This window comes from Nannobrachium achirus (genome assembly GCF_963921795.1).
Source record: "Nannobrachium achirus genome assembly, chromosome: 21".
In the NCBI taxonomy this organism is placed as follows: Eukaryota; Metazoa; Chordata; class Actinopteri; order Myctophiformes; family Myctophidae; genus Nannobrachium; species Nannobrachium achirus.
In genome coordinates this window covers 56162652-56185040 of record NC_137828.1, presented here as the reverse complement: position 1 = coordinate 56185040, position 22389 = coordinate 56162652, and the positions used below count along the sequence as shown (strand labels likewise).

General features: G+C 45.8%; 1 protein-coding gene across 1 annotated transcript in view; it reads right to left on the bottom strand.

The window, feature by feature from the left end:
• Positions 1–22389, bottom strand: part of LOC308306798 (partitioning defective 3 homolog) — an 806734-nt gene that overhangs the window by 174446 nt on the left and 609899 nt on the right. The window contains exons 20-21 of the mRNA XM_080751840.1: positions 18959–19045; positions 782–1160 (exon numbers count right to left, since the gene is read on the bottom strand). Of these exons, the coding sequence (XP_080607966.1) occupies positions 782–1160; positions 18959–19045 (466 nt within the window). The remainder of the gene's footprint in view (positions 1–781; positions 1161–18958; positions 19046–22389) is intronic.

Here is a 22389-nt window from a genome sequence, read left to right as displayed (position 1 = left end):
AACACATACTGTAGTAGCAAAGCTGCAATGTTGCACCTTGATTGAAAGTGGCTTTGTGTGTGTGTGTGTGTGTGTGTGTGTGTGTGTGTGTGTGTGTGTGTGTGTGTGTGTGTGTGTGTGTGTGTGTGTGTGTGTGTGTGTGCGTGCGTGCGTGCGTGCGTGCGTGCGTGCGTGCGTGCGTGTGTGTGTGGGCCTGTCTAAGCTCCTTTGTGCCGCGCTGTGAGCTTGTATATCTGCTATATAAAAAATGTAATAAAAAGATCTTGAAAGTGTTTGAAGTAGATTTGTAGTAATTGTAGTAGAATCGGGCCTCGTTTAAACTGTTTCCCATTTTGCCGCGTGACTCTGGGGATGGAACCCCCTCCCTGGACCCCCTTCAAGGACCCCTGGGGGTCCCTGGACCCCCTGCTTTGAGAACCAGTGCTGTGTACAGTATAAGACCCATGCGTGAGTGCAAACGCCACCCCCAGACCCATGCAGTGTGGATCCGGGGGCATGCAGAAACCAAAAACCCAGGGATATCAAACACACTCACAGACACACATTAGACTCGTCACTCCACGAATGAACCGTGAAACCAAGGAAAGACTGCTTTCATCTTTTATGCCCCACAGACAATTTGGACTTTCTGAAAGTGGATGGATTGGTCTCTACAGAGACATTCAGGGTACTATACTTGAGATTGCATTGATTACTGTACATGTCGTGATCATGTTGTACTCCTGGCCGCTATGAAAATGAGAGCTTGCTCTTCCCTGAATCAATAAAAAAAAAGTCCAACCTTACCTGTCTGGCGGGACGGGAGGGCCACGTCCGTTGCGCGGCTTGTTGACCTGAGCGTACAGCGCCCTCCAGTGGCTGTCCGTTGTTGTCCTGAAGTGTGGCAACGCCACGCGGCGTCACCTGGGGGCTCTGGGGGAGGTGGTAGTGGTGGTGGTGGTGGTGTTGTTGGCCACCGCCGCCGTAGGTGGTCTCGCCGCCGTTGTTGCTGCCCGCTGTCCACCGACGAGTCCAGCGAGCCGATGCCGGCGTACGGGTGCTCGTCGTCCGAGCTGAAGGTGGGGCGCATCATCATGCCCCCCACGCCCACGTCCTGGATCTCGGCGTACTCCCGCTCCCGCGCCTGCCGCTCGCGCAGCTCCCTGGTCTTGGCCTGTATCCTGTGATGGGGACAGAGAGAGGCGGTGTATGGTGGGTGTGCACATACAGTAGCACCCTCACTATCGCAGGGTGTTTCGATACAATACAGTACAGAACTCTACTCCACAGGGAGTTCGATTTACTTCCCTCTGGTAGACGCTATAGAACATCTTGGGCACACCGTAGCCGTAATAATTTTAAAAATTCATTCATTCCAAATGCCATTAAGGCATTGAATGATGTCATGTCTCGTTGATCTGCCTGTTTCCTCACCTTATATGCCACTGTTGTCCTTCTTGTTGCCTTAAGATGTTTTTTGTGTAAGTGTTTGTTGCTTTTTATCTGTCATTTTAATGTTGTCTAAATGTATATGAGACAAAAGACAAATTTCCACACTGTGGACAATAAATGAAACTAACTAACTAACTAACTAACAGTATTAATTATCTTATCTTATCCACCTCTTTCCGCAGGAATTTACTGGAGAATGTTTTGCACCACACTGCCCCCACACTTCCGGTTAACAGCAGACATACAAGCTCACGTTGCGTCGCAGATGCAGCCGTTGTGAGCTTGTAGATCACTCTCGGCTGCGGCGCCGGAAGCTCCGTCCAATTTCTGCGCAATGCACGATGGGATGTTGGAAACGTGTGGATAGGTCAGTGTTTCTCAAACTTTGAAATTTCAAGGTCTCCCCTAACTCTGATAGTGTACAAATGGAACCAAATGGACCCTAACGGGTCCATTTTTACACTGTCAGACTTGTATGGGTCCTATTACAGTAGATCCCTCTAAAGGAACCCACAGAGTCCCTGGAATCCACTTTGAGAACCACTGTTACAGGTTATCTTGAGTTATCCCGGGGTCTGGCGTATCAACCGGTGTGGTGAGTGGAAAACGTATGGACACTTCTGAGAGATGACTGATGAGGCCATAGGAGTTGGAGACAATATTCTAGGTGGTGATGGTTATGTTTAATGCGCATGATATCATTGGTACAAGCTACCAAATATCATATCATATCATATCATAATGTATTATAGAAGTACTATAAGTGATGGTAAAATATGAAGGTAAACACCTAATTCCTAATATATATATATATAATTCTTCTGCAAAGGACAGAGATTTCTCAGCGAGAGAGGGAGGGGGATTCAGTAGATTCAATATAATATTCTGTCCCAAGTGAGCAAGGGTCAGGGGGTCATGGGGTCGTGGGGCGTTCGCTTAGGCCTTCCTTCCTCCTGCTGCCTCTTAAGTGGCTTTTCCTCTGGCCTGTAACAGAAGGAAGAAAGGTACGTACTGTACATCAAGCCAGGAAGCAATGCAGTGTTCTTTCAACGCGTTGAGAGAATGGCAGGGGATCTTCCTCCCCGCCCCACTTCCCCCGTTCCCTTAACGAGGGATAGGGAGGGAGGGAAATCGGCCTTTCTGATCTCTCTCTCTCTCGTTCTATAACTTCCACTGCCTTTCACCGCGCTCCTCTCTCTCTCCCCAGGACGCACTTCCACACAACGGGGCCTTTCAGGGGCCCTTCCTGTCCCCCTGCGGTGGGGCCCGACAGTGAATGGCATAGTCTGTCTCATGATGGCTAACAAGGCGCAGGCGTGCAGCAGCAGAGTGGGACGGAGCTGGTCGGTTTGGACGGTGGCGGACCAAGTACTCACATTTCTAATTAACCTAGAAATACTCTGTGGCAAGAAAAAAAAAAAGTATTGGCATTGAGATGCACTTAAAGTACGAAAAGTAAAAGTACTCATTATTCACAATGTCCCATTTCACAAGTACAAATATTTTGTAAAATCCTCCGGTAAAGCAAAAGAAAAATCACAGTGGCGATTTTTTATTTAGTTCATTTACATTCATAGGCTATTATATGTATTTTGTCATTTCCAATTATGGTTCTCTAATCTCCTAATCTCACAGCAGTACAGGGCCCTTTTCATCTGAAAACCCATGCGGAATAAGGTCTATAATTTCGCGTACAGTATTTGAGTAAAATCCGTACTGCTCTCCACCACTGATCGGTGGTGTGGGAAACAGGGAGCAGGGGTGTCTCACCAAATTCTGGGCCCTGGGTACAAGGATTCACTTAGACTGGGAACACATTATTACACGTTATTTTGTGCTTTAACTATTGACAAATATTTTCGAAACATTGTGAAATTTGTGCTGTGAGCTTGTATATCTGCTATTTTTCAATAGCTAAAGTATAAAATAATAAAGGCCCCCTCCACCTTGGGCCCTAGTAACTCAGTCCCACTTTTCCCCCCCGTGTGACGCCCCTGACGGGGAGAGAGGGGGGGAGAGGAGGATGTGGGGATGGGGGGGGGTCGTTGACCTCGCTGTGCAGCTCAGTGCTTCCAGATGTGGTGGCCGGTGATGCACAGGCAGGCAGGGCAAAGGCAGGCACGCAAACTCCCAGGCATATCCACCACCACCCAGTTGGCGGGGACTTCCCCTATATTACCTCAGGGGTTTAGAACTGACCTCCCCTCCCCACCACCGCCCCACCGCCCCGCCCGCTGTGACTTTGAAATGATTGACAGCGTTGCCAGGGGTAACAAAACGGGGTCTGGAACACCCCCCCCTCTCCCCCCATATAGCCAAGCTCTCTCCCGTGTCTGTGTATTTTAATAACTGTAATCACATTTCAAACAATGACCATTTTTCACTGCCAGATTAACCCAATTCCCCACATCGTTCCCCACATCGTCCTGTGGAGCGCCTCGTTTATTTTTAGCCGTCGAGAAATCCCATTTCCTCGGCGTTCATCTGCCGCCGGAATGAGATTTTGATATAACCCTCCCCAATTTTTAGGTTGCTTTATTTACACAACTCCTCCGTAAATCTTATCTAAAGCAATGCTGGTGGTTTCCTGGACCAGGTGTACTGTACGGCTAGGAATAAATCTCTATAATAACTCACCTCCTCACAGAGTACAATCGTTTTGGGGTGAGGTCTTACTTTGTGTTGGGGGTATATTTCGTAATACAGAAGCCAAGAGAGAGGGAGAGAGGTAGTAAAAAACTACAAAAAAAAGACACTGATTCCCAGAAGCCCTTTCACCTGCCATCTGGTTAAAGTGATGTCAGATCGCTGCCAGTAAGGAGTCGATGATGACATTAGTTGCAGGTTCACGGAAGTCCCCCGGGAGCTGGAGGGCCCTCTGGCGTTTTATAGACTAATCAAATTCATAAAAACGACCATATTGACATACAGAATGAGATAATGGCCTCGGCTAGACATGGCGACATGAGCACAGGCCCAGAGAGAGAGAGAGAGAGAGAGAGAGAGAGAAGAGAGAGAGAGAGAGAGAGAGAGAGAGAGAGAGAGAGAGAGAGAAAGAGAGAAAGAAAGACAGAGACAGAGACAGACATCTCCACTCTCCCAGGCATCAGGAGTCTGCTGTTTCGATGATTAGATATTAAGGGAAGCCCTGGCCAAAAAAACAAAACTGAGACCGAATACGCTTTGTTGTGGTTCAGCTGTGAGTTAACCTGCCCCACACTATATAGGTCTGGTTCCCAAGCTGTTGGCTCCGGGCTGAGAGCATGATGGAGGTCCCTGGCTATTAGATGTTTGAATTCCATATTGTTGCTGCCCGGGCAGATATATCCATATCTTGTTTTCTCAAATTAACGCAGATACTTGATCATACTAGAGCGTCACACAAAAAAGCATCAAAAGTAGCAGATCCACAAGATCAAAAAGCGTCTTGAAAGGCGGCGCAAAGTGGCAAGTTTCGAGCTTTGTGGCAACTTCTGATCTTTTTAAGATTTGTTTTTTGGGCTTTTATTGACAGGACAGTAGACTAACAGGCATCCATGCCTACAGTAGCGCAGGAAGGGGGGGGGGCTACGGGGGCTACAGCCCCCCCTGGTAGCTGGTCAGCCCCCCCTGAGCCCCCTCCAGTCGCATGAGCCAACTCAGCGCCGTTACCGAGTTATAGAATAGTAAATCTTCGTCCCCCCCGACTTTCGGCACCTCCGCGCGGTCCAAGAAGGTACAACCAAGCGCTCCCTACCCTCCTTGCCCAACCCTGGCCCCCACCGTTGTGCTTAGGTTGCTAGGGAAACCTACCCGGAAGCAGTCTAGGTTTCAATCACAACGCGCGGTGCAGGAGTAAACACAGAAACATGATTACTTTATGGTGGACTGTGTGTTTTGCTTCATTAATTTGCAACACATCACTTTAATACCAAGGGATTATTGCATGACATCATGGACAGTTCATTCGCTATCAAGGATAAAGTGAGGTTTTAACAAGGTAAGAAGATTGACTTTATAATGTGCTCTCTCTCTCTCTCTCTCTTTATCTCTCCCTTATTTGCAAAACTGTCTGGTCTGCCGCCGTGCAGACCCTAACCCTTTCTGATGTGGGCTTTGCGCTGTCGTTTATTATTCTGCATGGCTGGGGATTTTATATTTTTGAAACACACTGTTGGTGAAACAGAACAGGGCATTGTAGTGTGTGTGTGTGTTGCCTGTCTGTCTGTGGCGCCTTGCTATACCATTGCGTGGGGGGAAATCACCGACCGAAACCGTAATAAAAGTCCCCTAAAACGCAATAAAAATCACACAAACCCGCAAAAAAAAAAACGCAAAATGTTCTCGGCCGCACCTACGGCGCGGCCGCGCGCACACGGACACGCACGCACGCGCACGGACACGCGCGCGCCGTGCATGTCTCCAAGCTCAGCCCAGCCCACCCTAGGATTTATTAGTTCCCGACTTCCCGCGCGCCTGCATGCCTAAGTGGTATGCGCCTGGACCAGTAGGCCAGCGGGCGCCCCGGCAACTTCTGATTTTGAATCCTCAAAAGTAGCAATGTTGGACAAAATGAGGTTTCCACCCGACAGACATGATAGTATAGGCCTATACAATACAGTCTATGCATTGTGTAATGTTATAGGATGTGAATGTAACATTCCTATAGTGATTATTACTTTCTGCAGAGGGTGAATGCCGTCATGACGTACCGTATGCTGCTAACTAGATTCCTCACATGCCAAACATGCCTATAAGCCATAACCAGGCCTTTAGGCCGCCTTCTCTGCTTCCTACTTTTGTTAACTGAAGCCCCCCCCCCCCCCCCCCCCCCCATTACACCCATTCCAGCTCCACTCCATTCTTGTGACCCTATCCCCTCCACTTCCAGCTTACAGCACGGTAACTTCCTCCTAAAGACCACCCCTCCACCCCCCCACACACTGTGCTGTTCTACTCCATTAGACAATTAATGGCCCAATGCGCCGTCAGTGGTGGAAAAAGTACTCACATTTTGCACTACGAAGACACCTTTTGAAAAGAGCAGATCTACTTGCAGGTCGGCTATTTTCAAAAGGACGAAATGCATATACTGTAGGGCTGAAGTGGTTACTACTGTTATGTTTTGTCTAATAATAATCAATATCTACAAAGTAATTAGTCACTAAAGTTCTCAAATAATTGCAGTGGAGTAAAAAGTACAATATTTTGCCTCGGACATGCAGTGGAGTAGAAGAAAGGGACAAAAATCGGAGGTAAAAGTATCTAAAAATGGTAGAGTACTTGAGTAAATGGACTTAGATACTTTCCACCCTGGTACCTTCCTCCGAAGACCACTCCCTCCCCCCCTACACTGTGCTGTCCTACTCCATTAGCCAATCAATGGCCCAGCGTGCCGTAAACACAGGGGAGAGAGCTGCCCACGTTAAGAGCATATTATCACTGTACAGGCCCCAATTACTGTCATCTGAGCAGGTATACAGTACCGTGCAGGGGTGTCGCACCACATTCTGGGCCCTGGGTACAAGGATTCACTGTGGGCCCCCCATGAATGTTCTTCATCAACCCATTTAGACTGGCAACGCATTATTACACATTATTTTGTGCTTTAACCATTGAAAAATAGCAGATATACAAGCTCACAGCGCGGCACCGAGTGCCGCGCTGCGAGCTTTTAGATCTGCTATTTTTGAAAAATCTGCAAGTCTTTGAAATTTCAAATCCTTGAACCTTGAAAAACCTGTGTTTCTATGTCAGTGGTGCTCAAACTTTTTCATGTGAAGGACCCCCAGAATGATATGTATTTGGCCACGGACCCCCATCTCAAAATATTTAGTTCCAGGGACCCCCAGAAGCAAAATTTTACTTACAAATGTTCGCTTAAAAAATACCTATATTCAAAGATTTGCACACATTTTCACGACTTTTAAAAAATAGCAGATCTACAAGCTTGCAGCGTGGCACCGAGCTTGTAGATCTGCTATTTTTCAATAGCTAAAAGAAAGTAAAGGCCCCTCCGCCTTGGGCCCTAGTAACTCAGTCCCACTTCCCCCCCCCTTGTGACGCCCCTGATACCGTGTGCCGTTTACACTGGTTAGCCTCGAAATGGAAACAGCACAGGGAGATGTTGGATTTCACAGGAGCTCTCTCTCTCTCTCGTAAGGAGGATGTTTACTTGCTAGCCCTTCATAAGAGTACAAAGGAATGACATTTCCCTTTGGCCAAACGCCGTCTAGACACTCTAATGCAGAGGCTTATGCTGCCGGCCCGGGCAAAGTTCAATCCCTGATCCGTCCGGGCTGACCATTTTCATTTGATAAGATCTTTAAGCAAACAGGAGCAACGGCAGAGATAGAGTGCTTTTTTTTTTCTCCGAGGTTCATTTTTCCTTTCTTTAATTACCGTGTATTTTTCCACACCCCTTGTAAGAGATTAAGAAAAACGCGTCGAGGTGTTAACCAAAGCTTTAGCGGGTTGTTTTTTTATTTAATTTCTTCAGCGTATGAACTTGAAACGAGGAAATGTCGGTACTGAAAGTCATTGCTTTGTGAACAACAACACATTTGGTCGGCCAGGTGGTGGCAACCACACCTCCGCGCGGCCCTCAAGCCCTCTCCTTTCCTCTCTCTCTCTACCGCGCTGAATAAACCTCACTGTTTATCAGAGCTGCTGTTCAATCCTGGACGGACAAAGATAACAGACTCCCTCTCCATATGTTTGTCAATGTTTAATCTGCTCCACGGAGACAGACGGAAAGGGGGAGAGAGAGAGGGAGAGGATGAGAGAGAGAGAGAGAGAGGGAGAAAGAGGGGAACCGTCTGTATTCTCAAACTCATTTTGAAGTAAACACACTTAGAACTTGGAAAAGCCTGCCTCTTCAATGCATGCTCTGCTGTTGTTACCGGGCGGATATAATGAAACAGAATATATCGGCTGCCTTAGATCCTTATACGTTCTCTCTTCTCTCTCTCCCCGTCTCGCACTGATTTTACTTTGTGCTTCATCAAAACACCCTTTCTGCTCTGAAGAGTAGACAAGAGGGCAGAGCACAAAGTCAACAGCCTAATCAAACTGAAACGCGCCGCGGGGCAATTACAGTAGCACGTGTTGTGGAACTTGTAGAAACTCAATATAAGGACTGATGCCCGTTCTACACAGTAGCAGCCTTCTAAATCAGTAGATCTTTTTTTGCCCAACAAAGCTGGATGCACCACGGCCCTGGCATCATGGCTCAGACAACGCGTTGAGGCGCGCTGTGGGCTTGTATCAGTCGTTATATGTTTTGGTGGGACTCCTGGGCTACAGTAGCCTGTGACTGGGTTACTAGGCCAGTATTTAGACCAGGGGGGAGTTACTACAGGGGGTCCTCCAAATCTTTGTGTGATAGAAACTTTTTTTCTTCTTTTTTTATATGAACCACTTGAACCCCAGTGTCCTTATTCTGAAAACTTTAGCCAAAAATAGCAGATCTACAAGCTCACAACGCCTCGCGCTGCGAGGCGTTGTGAGCTTGTAGATCGGCTATTTTTGGCAAAGAGCTTTGGTGTAGAGGGGGAAAAGAGCAGACTAAGTACAGAATGAAAGGTCAAGTTTATAAAGTATTGACGGTTCAAGTGGGTAAATATCTGATAACACAAATTGACATGAAACCAAAATACACTGATGATTGTGCTGTCAAACAATTAAACAATATGAAATCTATGAACAGGTTGTGGGGGGTCCTTGCTTCATCTCTCTCTCAACTAAGGGGTCCTTGGCCTGAAAACGTTGAAGACCCCTGATTTAGACGATAGACAAGCCAGCGGGCCAATCATGTGACGTCTCTCTGCTCTGTGGGCCGGTGCTACAGAAGGATTGGCCCTCTCCACTAGGTGGCCGACCAGCCCAAATATTACCGTAGCTATCCTAAAAGGGGTGCAGACATTATTTGGTTTATAGTCAGCCCAACGGGCAAATGCCCGGTATGCTTGATATCCAGTCCACCCCAGGTAGGCAGGGACTTTACCACTGTGCCACCCAAGCGCCCAGTATCTTCTATTTTAAATTTGTAATGTTTCTTTGTTTAAAGCTTGTTTTACATCGTCACTGTCGGGCGGAAACCTCGTATCTCCAAGTTTCAAATGTGTACGTTCTTTCGCAAAGTAAAGCCCTGCTTCATCATACAAGGCCGTCGCACAAAAGTTGTGAAAACAACCGATCTACAAGCACACAACGCCTCGCGGAGGCTGTTTTCACAAGTTTAAATCTTTTTTTTAATTATAAATACAAAACAAAAGTTTTTTGACATACAAGGTGTCCACCTGACAACGACAATAGGCTTTTCCGCTTATCATGGGTTAACTGTGTGGGAATGCTCAAAAACCCACCTTTTGTTTGACGTTTGCCCGGTGATGGCATAATGCAATCAAAGAGATTATTGTCCGATTAACCATGTTAATTGACTATAGCGGTGATAATTATATTAACTTGCTGTTAGGTATCAATATAATGACTAAATATATATTCACTGCTACCCCCAATTAGCCACGCCAAGCTGCCTTTGAACTCTGCAATCTAAATGAAACTGTAATGGGGATGCTGGGATAATGAGATGAGACACAGTGGACATGATAAGAGCCGGAGCAATGATCACAAGAGAAACCTCACGTAATATATCCCATTTAACCGTCAAATACCTGGAACGCGACCAAGTCGCGTTCGATTTTAACCACTTTAACCCTTATTTTATGCTTTAAATATTGAAAAAATAGCAGATATACAAGCTCACAGCGAGCTTGTAGATCTGCTATTTTTGAAAACGTGTGCAAGTCTTTGAATATCTTTGACCCGATCTTTGACCCGACTTCTAAATCCTTCCTCTAAATCAGTGGTTCTCAAACTTTTTCATGTGAAGGACCCCCAAAATTACATGTATTTGGCCACGGACCCCCCCATCTCAAAATATGTCCTTCCAAGGCAGGGACCCCCCAGAAGCAGAGATTTGAGAAACAAAATTTTGCTTTGAAAAATATATATTGAAAAATGTGCACGTTTTCACGATTTTTCAAAAATAGCAGATCTACAAGCTCGCAGCGCGGCACTCGGTGCCGATCTGCTATTTTTCAATAGTTAAAGCATTCAATAATTCTAGGCCTTGCAGGGTTAAGCGACAAAATGTAACTTTCCTCTTCTTCCCCCGATTTGAACCTGTTTTTTGTGCTGACATTTTGACCACTGAGCTAACAGAGCCTGTTTGCTCAGGGGATGAGTTGAAACTTGACCTTCAGGTAAGGATTCATGTCAGATCCATGTGTCTAGGTGAGACATGCCCTTCGACACAATCTAAATGTCACAATAGAACAGTGGTCCTCAACCTGTGGGTCAGGACCCCCAGGGGGGTCCCCAAATTATTTTGGGGGGGTCCCCAGATGATTAACTTAACGTTTTCTCACTCAACAGTAAACAAACCAACATAAAGTTTAAGTGTATAGAGGGTATCGGCACATTTCTTAAGTGACAATTTAAGGACTTTTTAATAGCTCTAAAATTAGACGGTGGGATTTCAGAAGCCTGCTTGCCTCCTCTGTGGTGGAAAAGAAGAAACATTACAATTTAAAAATAGAAGATACTGGGCGATTGTGGTGGCTTAGGGTGGAGGGGTGGAGGGGCAACACCAGTGAGAGCTGTGGAGGAGTGTGTGTGTGTGTGTGTGTGTGTGTGTGTGTGTGTGTGTGTGTGTGTGTGTGTGTGTGTGTGTGTGTGTGTGTGTGTGTGTGTGTGTGTGTGTGTGTGTGAATGAATATGAATGAATGAATGAATAATTTTATTTGAGTGTCATGCCACCTCTTGGCCCATCCCTCATGGGATTATATGACACCTTTTCAAAAAGGTTACAATATTCTTAAGTACATTCCTTTTTTCTTTTCTTTTTTCTATACATCCGTTACCAGTATAGGCTACAACATAGATACCAGCGAGGGGAAAAAAATAAAATAAAAATACAATTAAGCAAAACAGAGCATATGGTACTTAACCCCTACTGGTTGTACAATGCTTTTTTTCTCAAGTCCCAGGCTTTCTCAAAGTAGTTTGCCAGTTTAAATACATGTTTTTCAAATAGACAGTTAATACGTTGTGAGTCACTGATATCCCACATATAAATATCGTCAATATTATTAAACAACTCTTCTCTGGGTCCCGAATAGAAGGGACAATACAGAACAAAATGATACTCATTTTCTATTTCATTAAGATCACACTGACATTTGACAGATACGTTCTTCTTCATCTAACCCAACATAACGACCTGTTTCAATATGGAGTGGCAGAATACCTCCTCTAATCTGAGCACAGAGTGACCTTTTTTTCTTTGGCAGGTTAAATAAAACATATTTTTCTGTATAATAATCATACTTAATTTCTCTGTATGTACGCAATTTTGGTTTACTCCAAATCTCCTCTGTCCAGGTATGTTTGATCTGATCAAACAGCATCTCCTTTAGAGCCACATCAACTTGTTCTAATCTGAGGAACACGTCTTCCACTCCATATTTACAAAACATAGCATGCATGTCCTCTATCCAGGGTCCATTCTGATGTCTGTCCCAATTAAATACTTTCTTTGTTAGCCTATTATCATTCATAGTGACTAATCTGTTCCACAACCTGACTGTGCAGACCTTCCATCGAACATCACATGGTTCCCATCCAATATGTCCTGATGCTGCTGCCATTGGCGCATATTTATGTACACCCAGGAAATATCGGATGGCTCGGTTGTGCACAGCTACACTCTTAGGGAAACTCCCGTGACCCCAGACGTGTGTGTGTGTGTGTGTGTGTGTGTGTGTGTGTGTGTGTGTGTGTGTGTGTGTGTGTGTGTGTGTGTGTGTGTGTGTGTGTGTGTGTGTGTGTGTGTGTGTCCGTTCGTGCATGCGTGCATGCGTGTGTGTGTGTGTGTGTGTGTGTGTGTGTGAGAGCCAGCTGATTAGAAACCAAGTGGAACTGGCCAGATAAGAGGGGAATGGACATCACAATCAGCCCCAACGCAGAGTAAAGAGAGAGAGAGAGCAAATGGAGTTCAGTTCTTCTGGAGCCAAACATAAAATGGAGATGTAACATTGTCAGTGTGTGCGTGCGTGTGTGCGTGCGTGCATGCGTGCGCGTGTGCATATTACTATACTTGTGGGCCAAATGTCCCCAAAAGTATATGGAATAATGTGAGAAAAAGCTCAGTTTTCCTGATCCCCTAAAGAAAAATCAATGTTTTATGATTGAAAATAGATTTTTTTTTGTACAATTAGAAAAAGATTCAGGTTGCAGTTTGGATTAGGATTAGAGAAAGAGTTAAGGATTAGATAAAGAGTTTTGCCTTATTTACACTTGGTTGCACACTGGTGGCTCACAACACATTGAGCTGAGGCGCGTTGTCAGGCTGTAGATCGGCTGTTTTTCAGCTTTAGGCTTATAGTAAAAATGGCAATTTACAAAAAAAGTAATTTGTAAAATCACTGTCTTGAAATGTTGATGTCCTCACAGCAGGGGCGGCCTTAAGAATTGGGAGGCCCGTTTCAAGATCTAATTTGGAGCCCCCCCCCCCCCGGAAAAAATGTTTTTTTTTTTTTTTTTTCCTAAAAATATACTGTATTACCAGAGATCACACTAGTATTTTAAACTGCCGGTCAGCGTGACATGGTACGATTAAAATCTACCAGACATCTAATAAAAAGACCTTTCATAGATATCTGTATGCATTAATGACAACCAGGTCCGTATAAAAGCAGCCTAACACAACCATAAGCATTATGTTTTGGATTGAACTGTTTGAACATAATGCATAGGCTATCCACAATTGTAGGGCCAACTTGCACAAATACTGTACATTAATTACTGTACCCACCATTTGTGCATTGGCGTGACATGTTAAGTAATAAATTAGGATACTCACAAGTTATATTGTGGATACAAGCAGTGGATGCTGTCCCAGCGTCTGGTTTAATAGGACAGGACAGCCTTTTGGGGAAGTTGACAACATAATTGCTCCTCAGATATATATTCCATTCAAGGTAACGTTTTAACGTGTCCAGCTGTCCACATGACATGATTAACACCGTGTTTCATCTGACTGGATACGACCATAGGATGCGACAGACAGACCAGTGTTACGTCCATGTTTGTTGTTGCCATCTTAAAATGAGCGTGCATGGTTGTTAATTAGTGGTTGAACAATCTTGCCAACTTTACTCACAAGTGCCCTCTCGTTTGAAAGGCTCTGTGATGTATTCTAACTAATAACAACTTGTTTTGATAGTCCATCCAACAACTAAACCGCGCGCCTAGCTCGTATTACAAAGTCAAGCCGATCGGTGTGCACTGCAGCGTCACAGGCACAGCGACAGGGTGATAGAGGGGGGCCCATTGAGGGGGGCTTCCGATGGAGGGTCATTCGCATTGAGCGTCATTTATTTGGACTGAGATTTACCGGCAGTCGGAGTCCCCCCTGGCAACAGGACATAGGCAGAACTAGCACGTTAAAGGGGGCCCAAATGTGAGAGGGGGTTTTCGATGGACGATCATTTGCATTGACCATCATTTGGACTTAGACTGACGGGCAGTCGGAGGCCCCCCTGACGGCCAAGGCCCGTTTCAATTGAAACCAATGAAACATAGTTAAGGCCGCCAATGCCTCACAGGTATACAGGCAATACAAACGTGCGTGTGTGCGTGCATGCGTGCATGCGTGCATGCGAGTGTGCGTGCGTGCGTACACAGGTACATGGAGTGTGCACTGTGCACCCTCTATGGCTGGGAACAACATGTCCATGTGGTTTCGGGAGCTCCAGTACCAACCGCGTGGAGATAAGTACATGAATGATGCTGGTTCACACTGTCGCCCCACCACTCCCCCTGCATGGCCTCCGATTCGGCTGACAGAGCAACCACTCAAACCCTGACCAATCAGAGTTGGTCATCTGCTGGTCGTTTCGGCGTCAGCCAATACGATAGGAGGAAGAGTGAGTGCCTTGGATGGCTTCCACGATGGACCTAAACAAGCCAAAGGGCGAGCTGAGGCGGCCTCTCTCTGCCAGCTGTAATGGTGGTTTGATGAGGGGATGGCACAGCCAGCTCACTCACACAACAACAGCCTGGCTGGCAGCTGCTGCATACAATTTACCTGATTATAGCCTTAAAAGACAACAACAGCAAAAAGACACGCACGATAATTGCTTTTCCTCAGCTGGAACATCCCGCCGATTGCGTTCGCGCTGCTGTTATGAGCATCCTCTTCCTACAGTTACGAACATTGAGATTGCACGCACAGCAGGTGCCGGTTTCATACAATCAATTTCCCAACAGATCCCCAAACCTGTTTTTTTTTTTGGGAGGGTTGGTTCCGGGTTCATTCAGCCTCCTCCTGTGTGTTTGCTGGTGAGGCACTCCCTATAGCGAGATATAATATACTTCATCGCGCAGCGGTGCTGTGTGCCGAGAATAGCCGAAGCTCACAAACCGTCGCAGCATCTGAAAGTTTTTTTACTTTAAAAATGTTATCCCACGATTTTGTAACCCATTTTTCACCCAGTGCCAATTGCCTAAGCTGTAATCCTGGGCGCTGCTCTCCCTCTGCCAACCTGGGGAGGGCCCCGGAATGAGCTCATGCTTCCTTCAATGCATGAGGAGTGTACAGGCCGCTTCTTATCACCTGACAGGGGGGAGTTTCCCCGGTAGGACGTAGCACGTAGAAGGAACACGCTATTACAACCAGTTCCTTTCCCCACCATCAGGCGCCCCAGCTGGCTATGGATTGTAATTTTGGAATGTATTTTTAGACGTGAGTGCAGCATCCACTTTTCCATTGCATCCTATATGGGCAGTTCCTTTCATATTGGTTCATTTGCTTCTTATCAGTGTGAAGTTGTCCGATAAGGTGTATCTGGTAAGCCATGAGACGATGTAATCTATGCAACTACAGCAATTTTCACTATGAAGACAGGTGCGCCTTGAGATCTCCACTTGCCTTGGGCAACAAAAACTTTCAAAGCCATCGTCTTTAGAAGATTATGTCCCCATCTCCCACGATATATCAGCCAAGGAGAAGAAGAGCTTTGCCAAAAAAATAAAAGCGGACATATAAAGGTCAGTAACGTCCATGAATCATTATCAAGGTCAAAGTTTTAAATATATAACAGCGACTGGCTTATTGCGGGATATAAGGGCCAGGTTTTTATGAATTAGTCCACCTAACCTCCTATTCTGTAATCACTAAAAGCTCCGGGCCAATGGTGTCCGCGGCGATTAATGATGGCATTTGGCTTGCGGCCCAATCTCAGCCGCTAGGGTCCTGGACACTGTGCTGCAGTATCCGCTTGACATTTCCCCGCTTTGACGAAACCGTTTCAGTCTGATCCATGACATTGTGTGCCTTTGGCCTGGAAACCTTCTAAGTCAGGGGTCTTCAACGTTTTCAGGCCAAGGACCCCTTAGTTGAGAGAGAGATGAAGCAGGGACCACCACAACCTTTTCATAGATTCCATATAGTTTCATTGTTTTACAGCATCATCATTAGTCTGCTTTTTTCCCCCTCCAAAGTTCTTTGCCGAAAATAGCCGATCTACAAGCCCACAACGCCTTGCAGCACGAGGCGTTGTGAGCTTGTAGATCTGCTATTTTTGGCTAAAGTACTCAGAATATGGAAAAAGGTTTCTCACACAAAGATTTGGAGGACCCCTGTGGTAACTCTGAGGACCCCCTAGGGTTCCCGGACCCCCTGTTGAAGACCCTTGTTCTAAGTCCAAAAAGTGTGTTCAGGAAATGGTTTCTGTCGTTGCAGAAACTTCTTATCTCCAAACTTTTTTTACCCCCGTAAATTAACGCCCTAATTGATCCTACTACAGCACACAAAAGCATCAAAATATACAAGGGGTAATGGACTTCTGAGCGGTCGTCCCTCTGAACCCAACCGACACTTTGAATATCGACTCTAGCTTCGTGGCAGGTCGGTTTATTATTACCCACACCCCCCTACGATTTCCCTCAGGATTCTCTTTCCATTAACTGAAAGGAGGGGCAGTTGGAGGGGTGCTGGGGGTTTGGTCGTGGCTGAGTGATGGGATTTGGGGAAGTGCAGAGGTACAAAAGCAAAGAATTAGGTTGGCCCCGTCGTCGTTCCCAGACGGGGCTCAGCTCACACATGCAGAACTGACAAGAGACAAGACGCGTGCGTGCGTGCGTGCGTGCGTGAGTGCGTGAGTGCGTGCGTGCACGTTGTGAGGAGGTATAGCAGGGGTAGGCAACCTTAGGCACGGGTGCCAACATTGGCACAGGGGAGGATGATCACTGGCACACTGGCATATGTGTGAGAGAGAGAGGATTTCTATTTTGAAATCAAATAATCTTTTTAAATGTGGTCAATTAAATGAAGTCACCTAATTGTACAGCAAATTGCATTCTGCGCATAATTCTACACTCTGACTGGGGACTGGGGAGTCTAATGATTGTTATAATATAACAATGTCCTGTCAATCAAAATATGTCAGAATGTGCTTGTCAAAGTCTTGGGAGGTTTTTTGAAAAACCTATGTTTCTATGTCAGTGGTGCTCAAACTTTTTCATGTGAAGGACCCCCAAAATGATATGTATTTGGCCACGGACCTCCATCTCAAAATATTTAGTTCCAGGGACCCCCAGAAGCAAAATTTTGAGTTACAAATATCCGCTTAAAAGAAATACATATATTCAAAGATTTGCACACATTTTCACGACTTTTCAAAAATAGCAGATATACAAGCTCGCATGAAGGCCCCCCTCCACCTTGGGGTCTTTAACTCCCCCCCCCTTCTTGTGACGCCCCTGTACACCCCCATACAGCACAGTACAGTACATATCTCCTGGCTCTGAGCCGGTTCTGTTGCTTAGCCCTGTCAGCCGTTTGGGAGCAGCTCAAAGGGCTCCAGATTAGGACTGCTGAGAAGAACTGCTGGCCGAGGGGAACGTGTCGGGCCCTCAGCCAGAGGGACCCCTGCCCACCATGGAGAAGACCTTCACAAGGGACCACAGCTCTTTGAACAAGGCCTCCAGATGTTGCATTGAACGGAGGAAGCGGACCGTTGTCAGTGCATGTGTGCAGGGGCGTCACAAGGGGGGGGGGGGGGGAGTGGGACTGAGTTACCAGGGCCCAAGGTGGAGGGGCCTTAATTCTTTCATACTTTAGCTATTGAAAAATAGCAGATATACAAGCTCACAGCGCGGCACCGAGTGCCGCGCTGCGAGCTTGTAGATCTGCTATTTTTGAAAAGTCGTGAAAATGTGTGCAAATCTTTGAATATACGTATTTTTTAAGCGGACATTTGTAACTCAAATTTTGCTATTGGGGGGTCCCTGGAACAAAATATTTTGAGATGGGGGTCCGTGGCCAAATACATATCATTTTGGGGGTCCTTCACATGAAAAAGTTTGAGCACCACTGACATACAGTAGAAATATAGGTTTTTCAAAAAACCAAGGATTTGAAATAGTCAAAGACTGAAATATTCAAAGACTTATTCAAAGATATTCAAAGATATTCAAAGATCTACAAGCTCGCAGCGCTGTGAGCTTTTGCATCTGCGATTTTTCAATAGTTAAAGCACAAAATAATGCGTTATAATGCTTTCCAGTCTAAATGCTTTCCCTCGCCCTATGAAGAACATTCAAGGGGGGCCCGCAGTGAATCCTTGTACCCAGGGCCCAGAATTTGGTGCGACACCCCTGCGTGTGTGTGTGTGTGTGTGTGTGTGTGTGTGTGTGTGTGTGTGTGTGTGTGTGTGTGTGTGTGTGTGTGTGTGTGTGTGTGTGCATGTCTATCCCTTCCCTCCCTCAGTGGGGAACAGGGAGCTGCTATCAAGCCTCTATTGTCGCTATTCAATTAGCTTTCATTACCGACGGGCACTTTGATTACGGAGTTCATTGGAACTGCTGAGGAACAATGGAACCAGCCAGGCGTCCGTCGTTCTTTTTTTCTCATTCACTCACAGCTATTATTGTGTTCTAGCCTGCCTCCCTTTCACCCGAGCAAAGAGACAATAATACCCACTGCCTCGTTCTGGTGGTGGGCCGCGCATGTCCACAGAACACCCAGGGACAGCGAGCCAGCAAATGGTTGCTTGTATAGAAAGCAACGGTGTATTCTTGAGCGATTAACAACCTCCACTACTGGCCGCATGCAGGAAAAAAAGACAAACACGGGAGCTCCATCGATTCCACTATTATAATGGGGCTATAGCCCATTCAATCAGGCCAAATCCACAGGGGGCCCACTAGCACCATTAGGGGGTCAGGACCAGTGAATGGGACAACCAGCAACAAGCAATCCATAAATGATCTATTTAATGCACTGATATAAAAGCAAAAGGACGTTTCGGCAAATTGACGTCTGAACGCTTTTTTCCCAGAATTCCCGCCAACCCCTGCTTGGCCTGCACCATTTTGTTAATTGGCCAGTTTGCTAACTTTCTTTTGTGTTCTGTGCGGGGAGTTAATTTGCGGAGGGGCTTTTAGCGAGCCAACGGGTATGATAGTTTGAGCTTCTCACCTCTCCTGTTCCAGCCTCATCCGCAGGGTCTCATCCTCGGAGGCCTCCTCGTCCTTGGACTTGTCGTCTTTCCGATGCTTTCCGAACCTGCGTGACAGATAGAAGGGCAAAGGGGGATAGAATCCAAGGCCAAGGTATTAATACATTTCTGCCAATGCAATGTGTAGTTTTTTTCCTCCCCTCCCCCCTCCAAACGTACGTGCAGTATCTTTCGTTCCTCCTTTCTGGCAGGCGAAAAAAAAAAAAAAAAACTCGGAAAGGAAATGAAAGTGTCAACCTGTCAGTATCTTCAGGTGGAGTTTGTGCAGGCGAGACAGCTCTGAACGCAACCCTCCCCCCCCCCACCGACGGGCACGCACACTCCTCGTTATTGAAAGAATAACTTTTATATTTTCCTCATATAAAATGCGATCACAGCGCATAGAGCCGTATCGAAAGATAACTCCCTGGTCGCCGACCTGCTGTCGGCTGGGAGGGGGTGGGGGGGTGGGGGGGTGGGAACGAGGCATAATGAATTCAACATGAGGTGTTACAAGAGAGCTTTGAAAAAAGAGAGTACAAACAGCATAACACCCTGTTGGAAGTAAAGAGGAAAAAGTAGAGTTACTCCTTCCCCCATGAGTGACAGCTCATGATTTAGTTTGAGCGAGAGCAAATTAAGTGCAACCGACGCAATGTGGACAAGATGGGGGAGGAGTTTAGGTGGGAGGGGAGTGGGTGTGTGTGTGTGTGTGTGTGGGGGGGGGGGGAAGGGGGGGGGGGGGGCACATCACCCGCATCATCCGTAACTTTCTCGCCGACTGGGAACGCATTATTTTGTGCTTTTGTACTAATGAAAAATAGCAGATATACTAGATCTGCTATTTTTGAAAAATTCCAGGGACCCCCAAAAGCAAAATTTGAGTTACAAAGGTTCGCTTAAAAAACACACATTTTCACGACTTTTCAAAAATAGCAGATCTACAAGCTTGTATATCTGCTATTTTTCAATAGATAAAATATAAAATAATTAAGGCCCCTCCACCTTGTAGGCCCTAGTAACTCAGTCCCACGACACGACAATGACGGTGGATTTCCTCCTTTTTTTCCAACTTTTTTTTACTTACAGCGTAGTGAGAATAAGCCGGAAGCCGGCAGTCATAAATTCAAGCCCCGGGGGTTTCAGTCGGCCGTGTGAATAAGTGACTGTGGACTCCTGGCTGACTGAGGGGTGTGAGAAAATGATGAGCAATGGAGGAGGGACGCTGCTGACAGCTGTTATGTCTGATTTATACTCAGCTGGGCGTCAAAAATAGCAGATCTGGATAGGACTTTTTGACATTTTATAATTTTGGAAACTTGAGTTGGGAAACGGGACATTCTTCATAATGAGTAGTTTCTACTTTTGGTACTTTTAGTTCATTTTGATGATTTTGAATATTTGTGTACTTTTACTTAAAGGCCCGCTGACACGCCCCGAAATTATAATAGTATGATACAGTAGGTCACGTGGTCTCTCTAAAAACGGTCTGAAATAGTCTGAAACTTATGTCACAGTGTAATCTGACCCTCGCCCCCCAACAACAGATGACCAGTACAGTAAGTAGTCTAAGTACAGTCAATTAATTTGATTGGCTTATAATTGCGCATTCCCTCAATGACATCATAAAAAAATTAACTCATATTTTTAGATGACTTTTTAAAGTGACAGTACTCCTTTAGGTGACAGTACCCCTTTAAGTGAATTCCAGACTTTTATTTGTAACAGGGTATTTCTACATTGTGGTATTGATACTTAAGTAAAAAATCAGAGTACTTTTTACACCACTGGACAGGTATCACGTCTGATTTATACATAAATTAACGGCCTACTTCGTGTCACATAAAAGTAGCAAAAAATTGCAGATAATATACAAGCTCAAAACGTTTGTAGGTAAGCTATCTTTGAATTCGAATCCTGAAAAGTAAGAGTTTGGGACTTATAAGGTTTCCACCTTACAGCGACGATATTATTTTAACAAAATATACAGTAGCAACTGAATCCATGCAACAGCAGTCTGCGTTTGAGCAGTTTTATTAAGTAAAACAGAACAGCAGCTTATGGTGGCAACATGGCAACTAAGCCCAGAAATAGAAACGTAATCGTTTGCTGCAAAGAGGAAAGTGCAGTGAAAAGCTGTTCGAGAACAGAAAATGCTACTAGTAAACTAATTAAAATGGAGTGATAACGAAGGAAACACTCAATGCTGTGTCAATGTGGGGGCGAGCGCCGGGCACCACCACTTTGATGCTTAATTTATACGCCGGCAATAGACAATCTATAAGCTCACGGCGCGTTGCATTGCGATGCGACGCGATGCGTCGAGAGCTTTGTGAAATAGCGGCGTCACACCATTTCCACTGGCATGAAGTATAATTCAGGCTTAAGAGGGGGTGGGTGGGCACGGTTCTGGAAAGCTGACTGCGAGCAAAATGTAACGAGACCACGTGGCAGCAGGGGTGTCACAAGGGGGGGGGGGGGGGGGGGGCTTGGGGGGGGGGGAGTGGGACTGAGTTATTATGGCCCAAGACGGAGGGGCCTTAATTATTTTATACTTTAGCTATTGAAAAATAGCAGATATACAAGCTCACAGCGAACTTGTACATCTGCTATTTCTTAAAAGTCGTGAAAATGTGTGCAAATCTTTGAATATATGTATTTTTGAAGCGAACACTTGTAACTCAAATTTTGCTTCTGGGGGGTCCCTGGAACTAAATGTTTTGAGATCGGGGTCCGTGGCCAAATATACATCATTTTGAGGGTCCTTCACATGGAAAAGTTTGAACACCACTGACATAAGAGACAGAGAAATATTCAAAGACATTTTCACGATTTTTCAAAAATAGCAGATATACAAGCATCGCAGCGCGGCACTCGGTGCCGCGCTGTGAGCTTGTATATCTGCTATTTTTCAATGGTTTAAAGCACGAAATAATACGCAATAATTTTGCGTTCCCAGTCTAAATGGGTCAAACCCCCTCCCCCTATGAAGAACATTCATGGGGGGCCCCGCAGTGAATCCTTGTACCCAGGGCCCAGAATTTGGTGCGACACCCCTGCGTGTCAGCATAAATATATTCATATTATTGCTCGCAGGAAGAGTGTACAGTATATTTCTCCTGAGTGAAACCGCACCAACATCTCTATAAAATAAAATAAATAATACCGTATGACTACTGAAGCCTGACTATGCAAATGTATGGTTACTGCATTGTGTACGCGGTGTGTAGGGTTTCCACAGAGAGAGAAGAGACATAAATTAATCTAATTCGGTGCATCTTCACTGCCGCCACAATCCTTTATATGCTGTGTAGAGCATACATGAGCAACTGGCGGCCCGGGGGCCACATGCGGCCCCCACCTTCACTTAATGCGGCCCTCGGGTTAATATCAGAATACTGATATATTATTG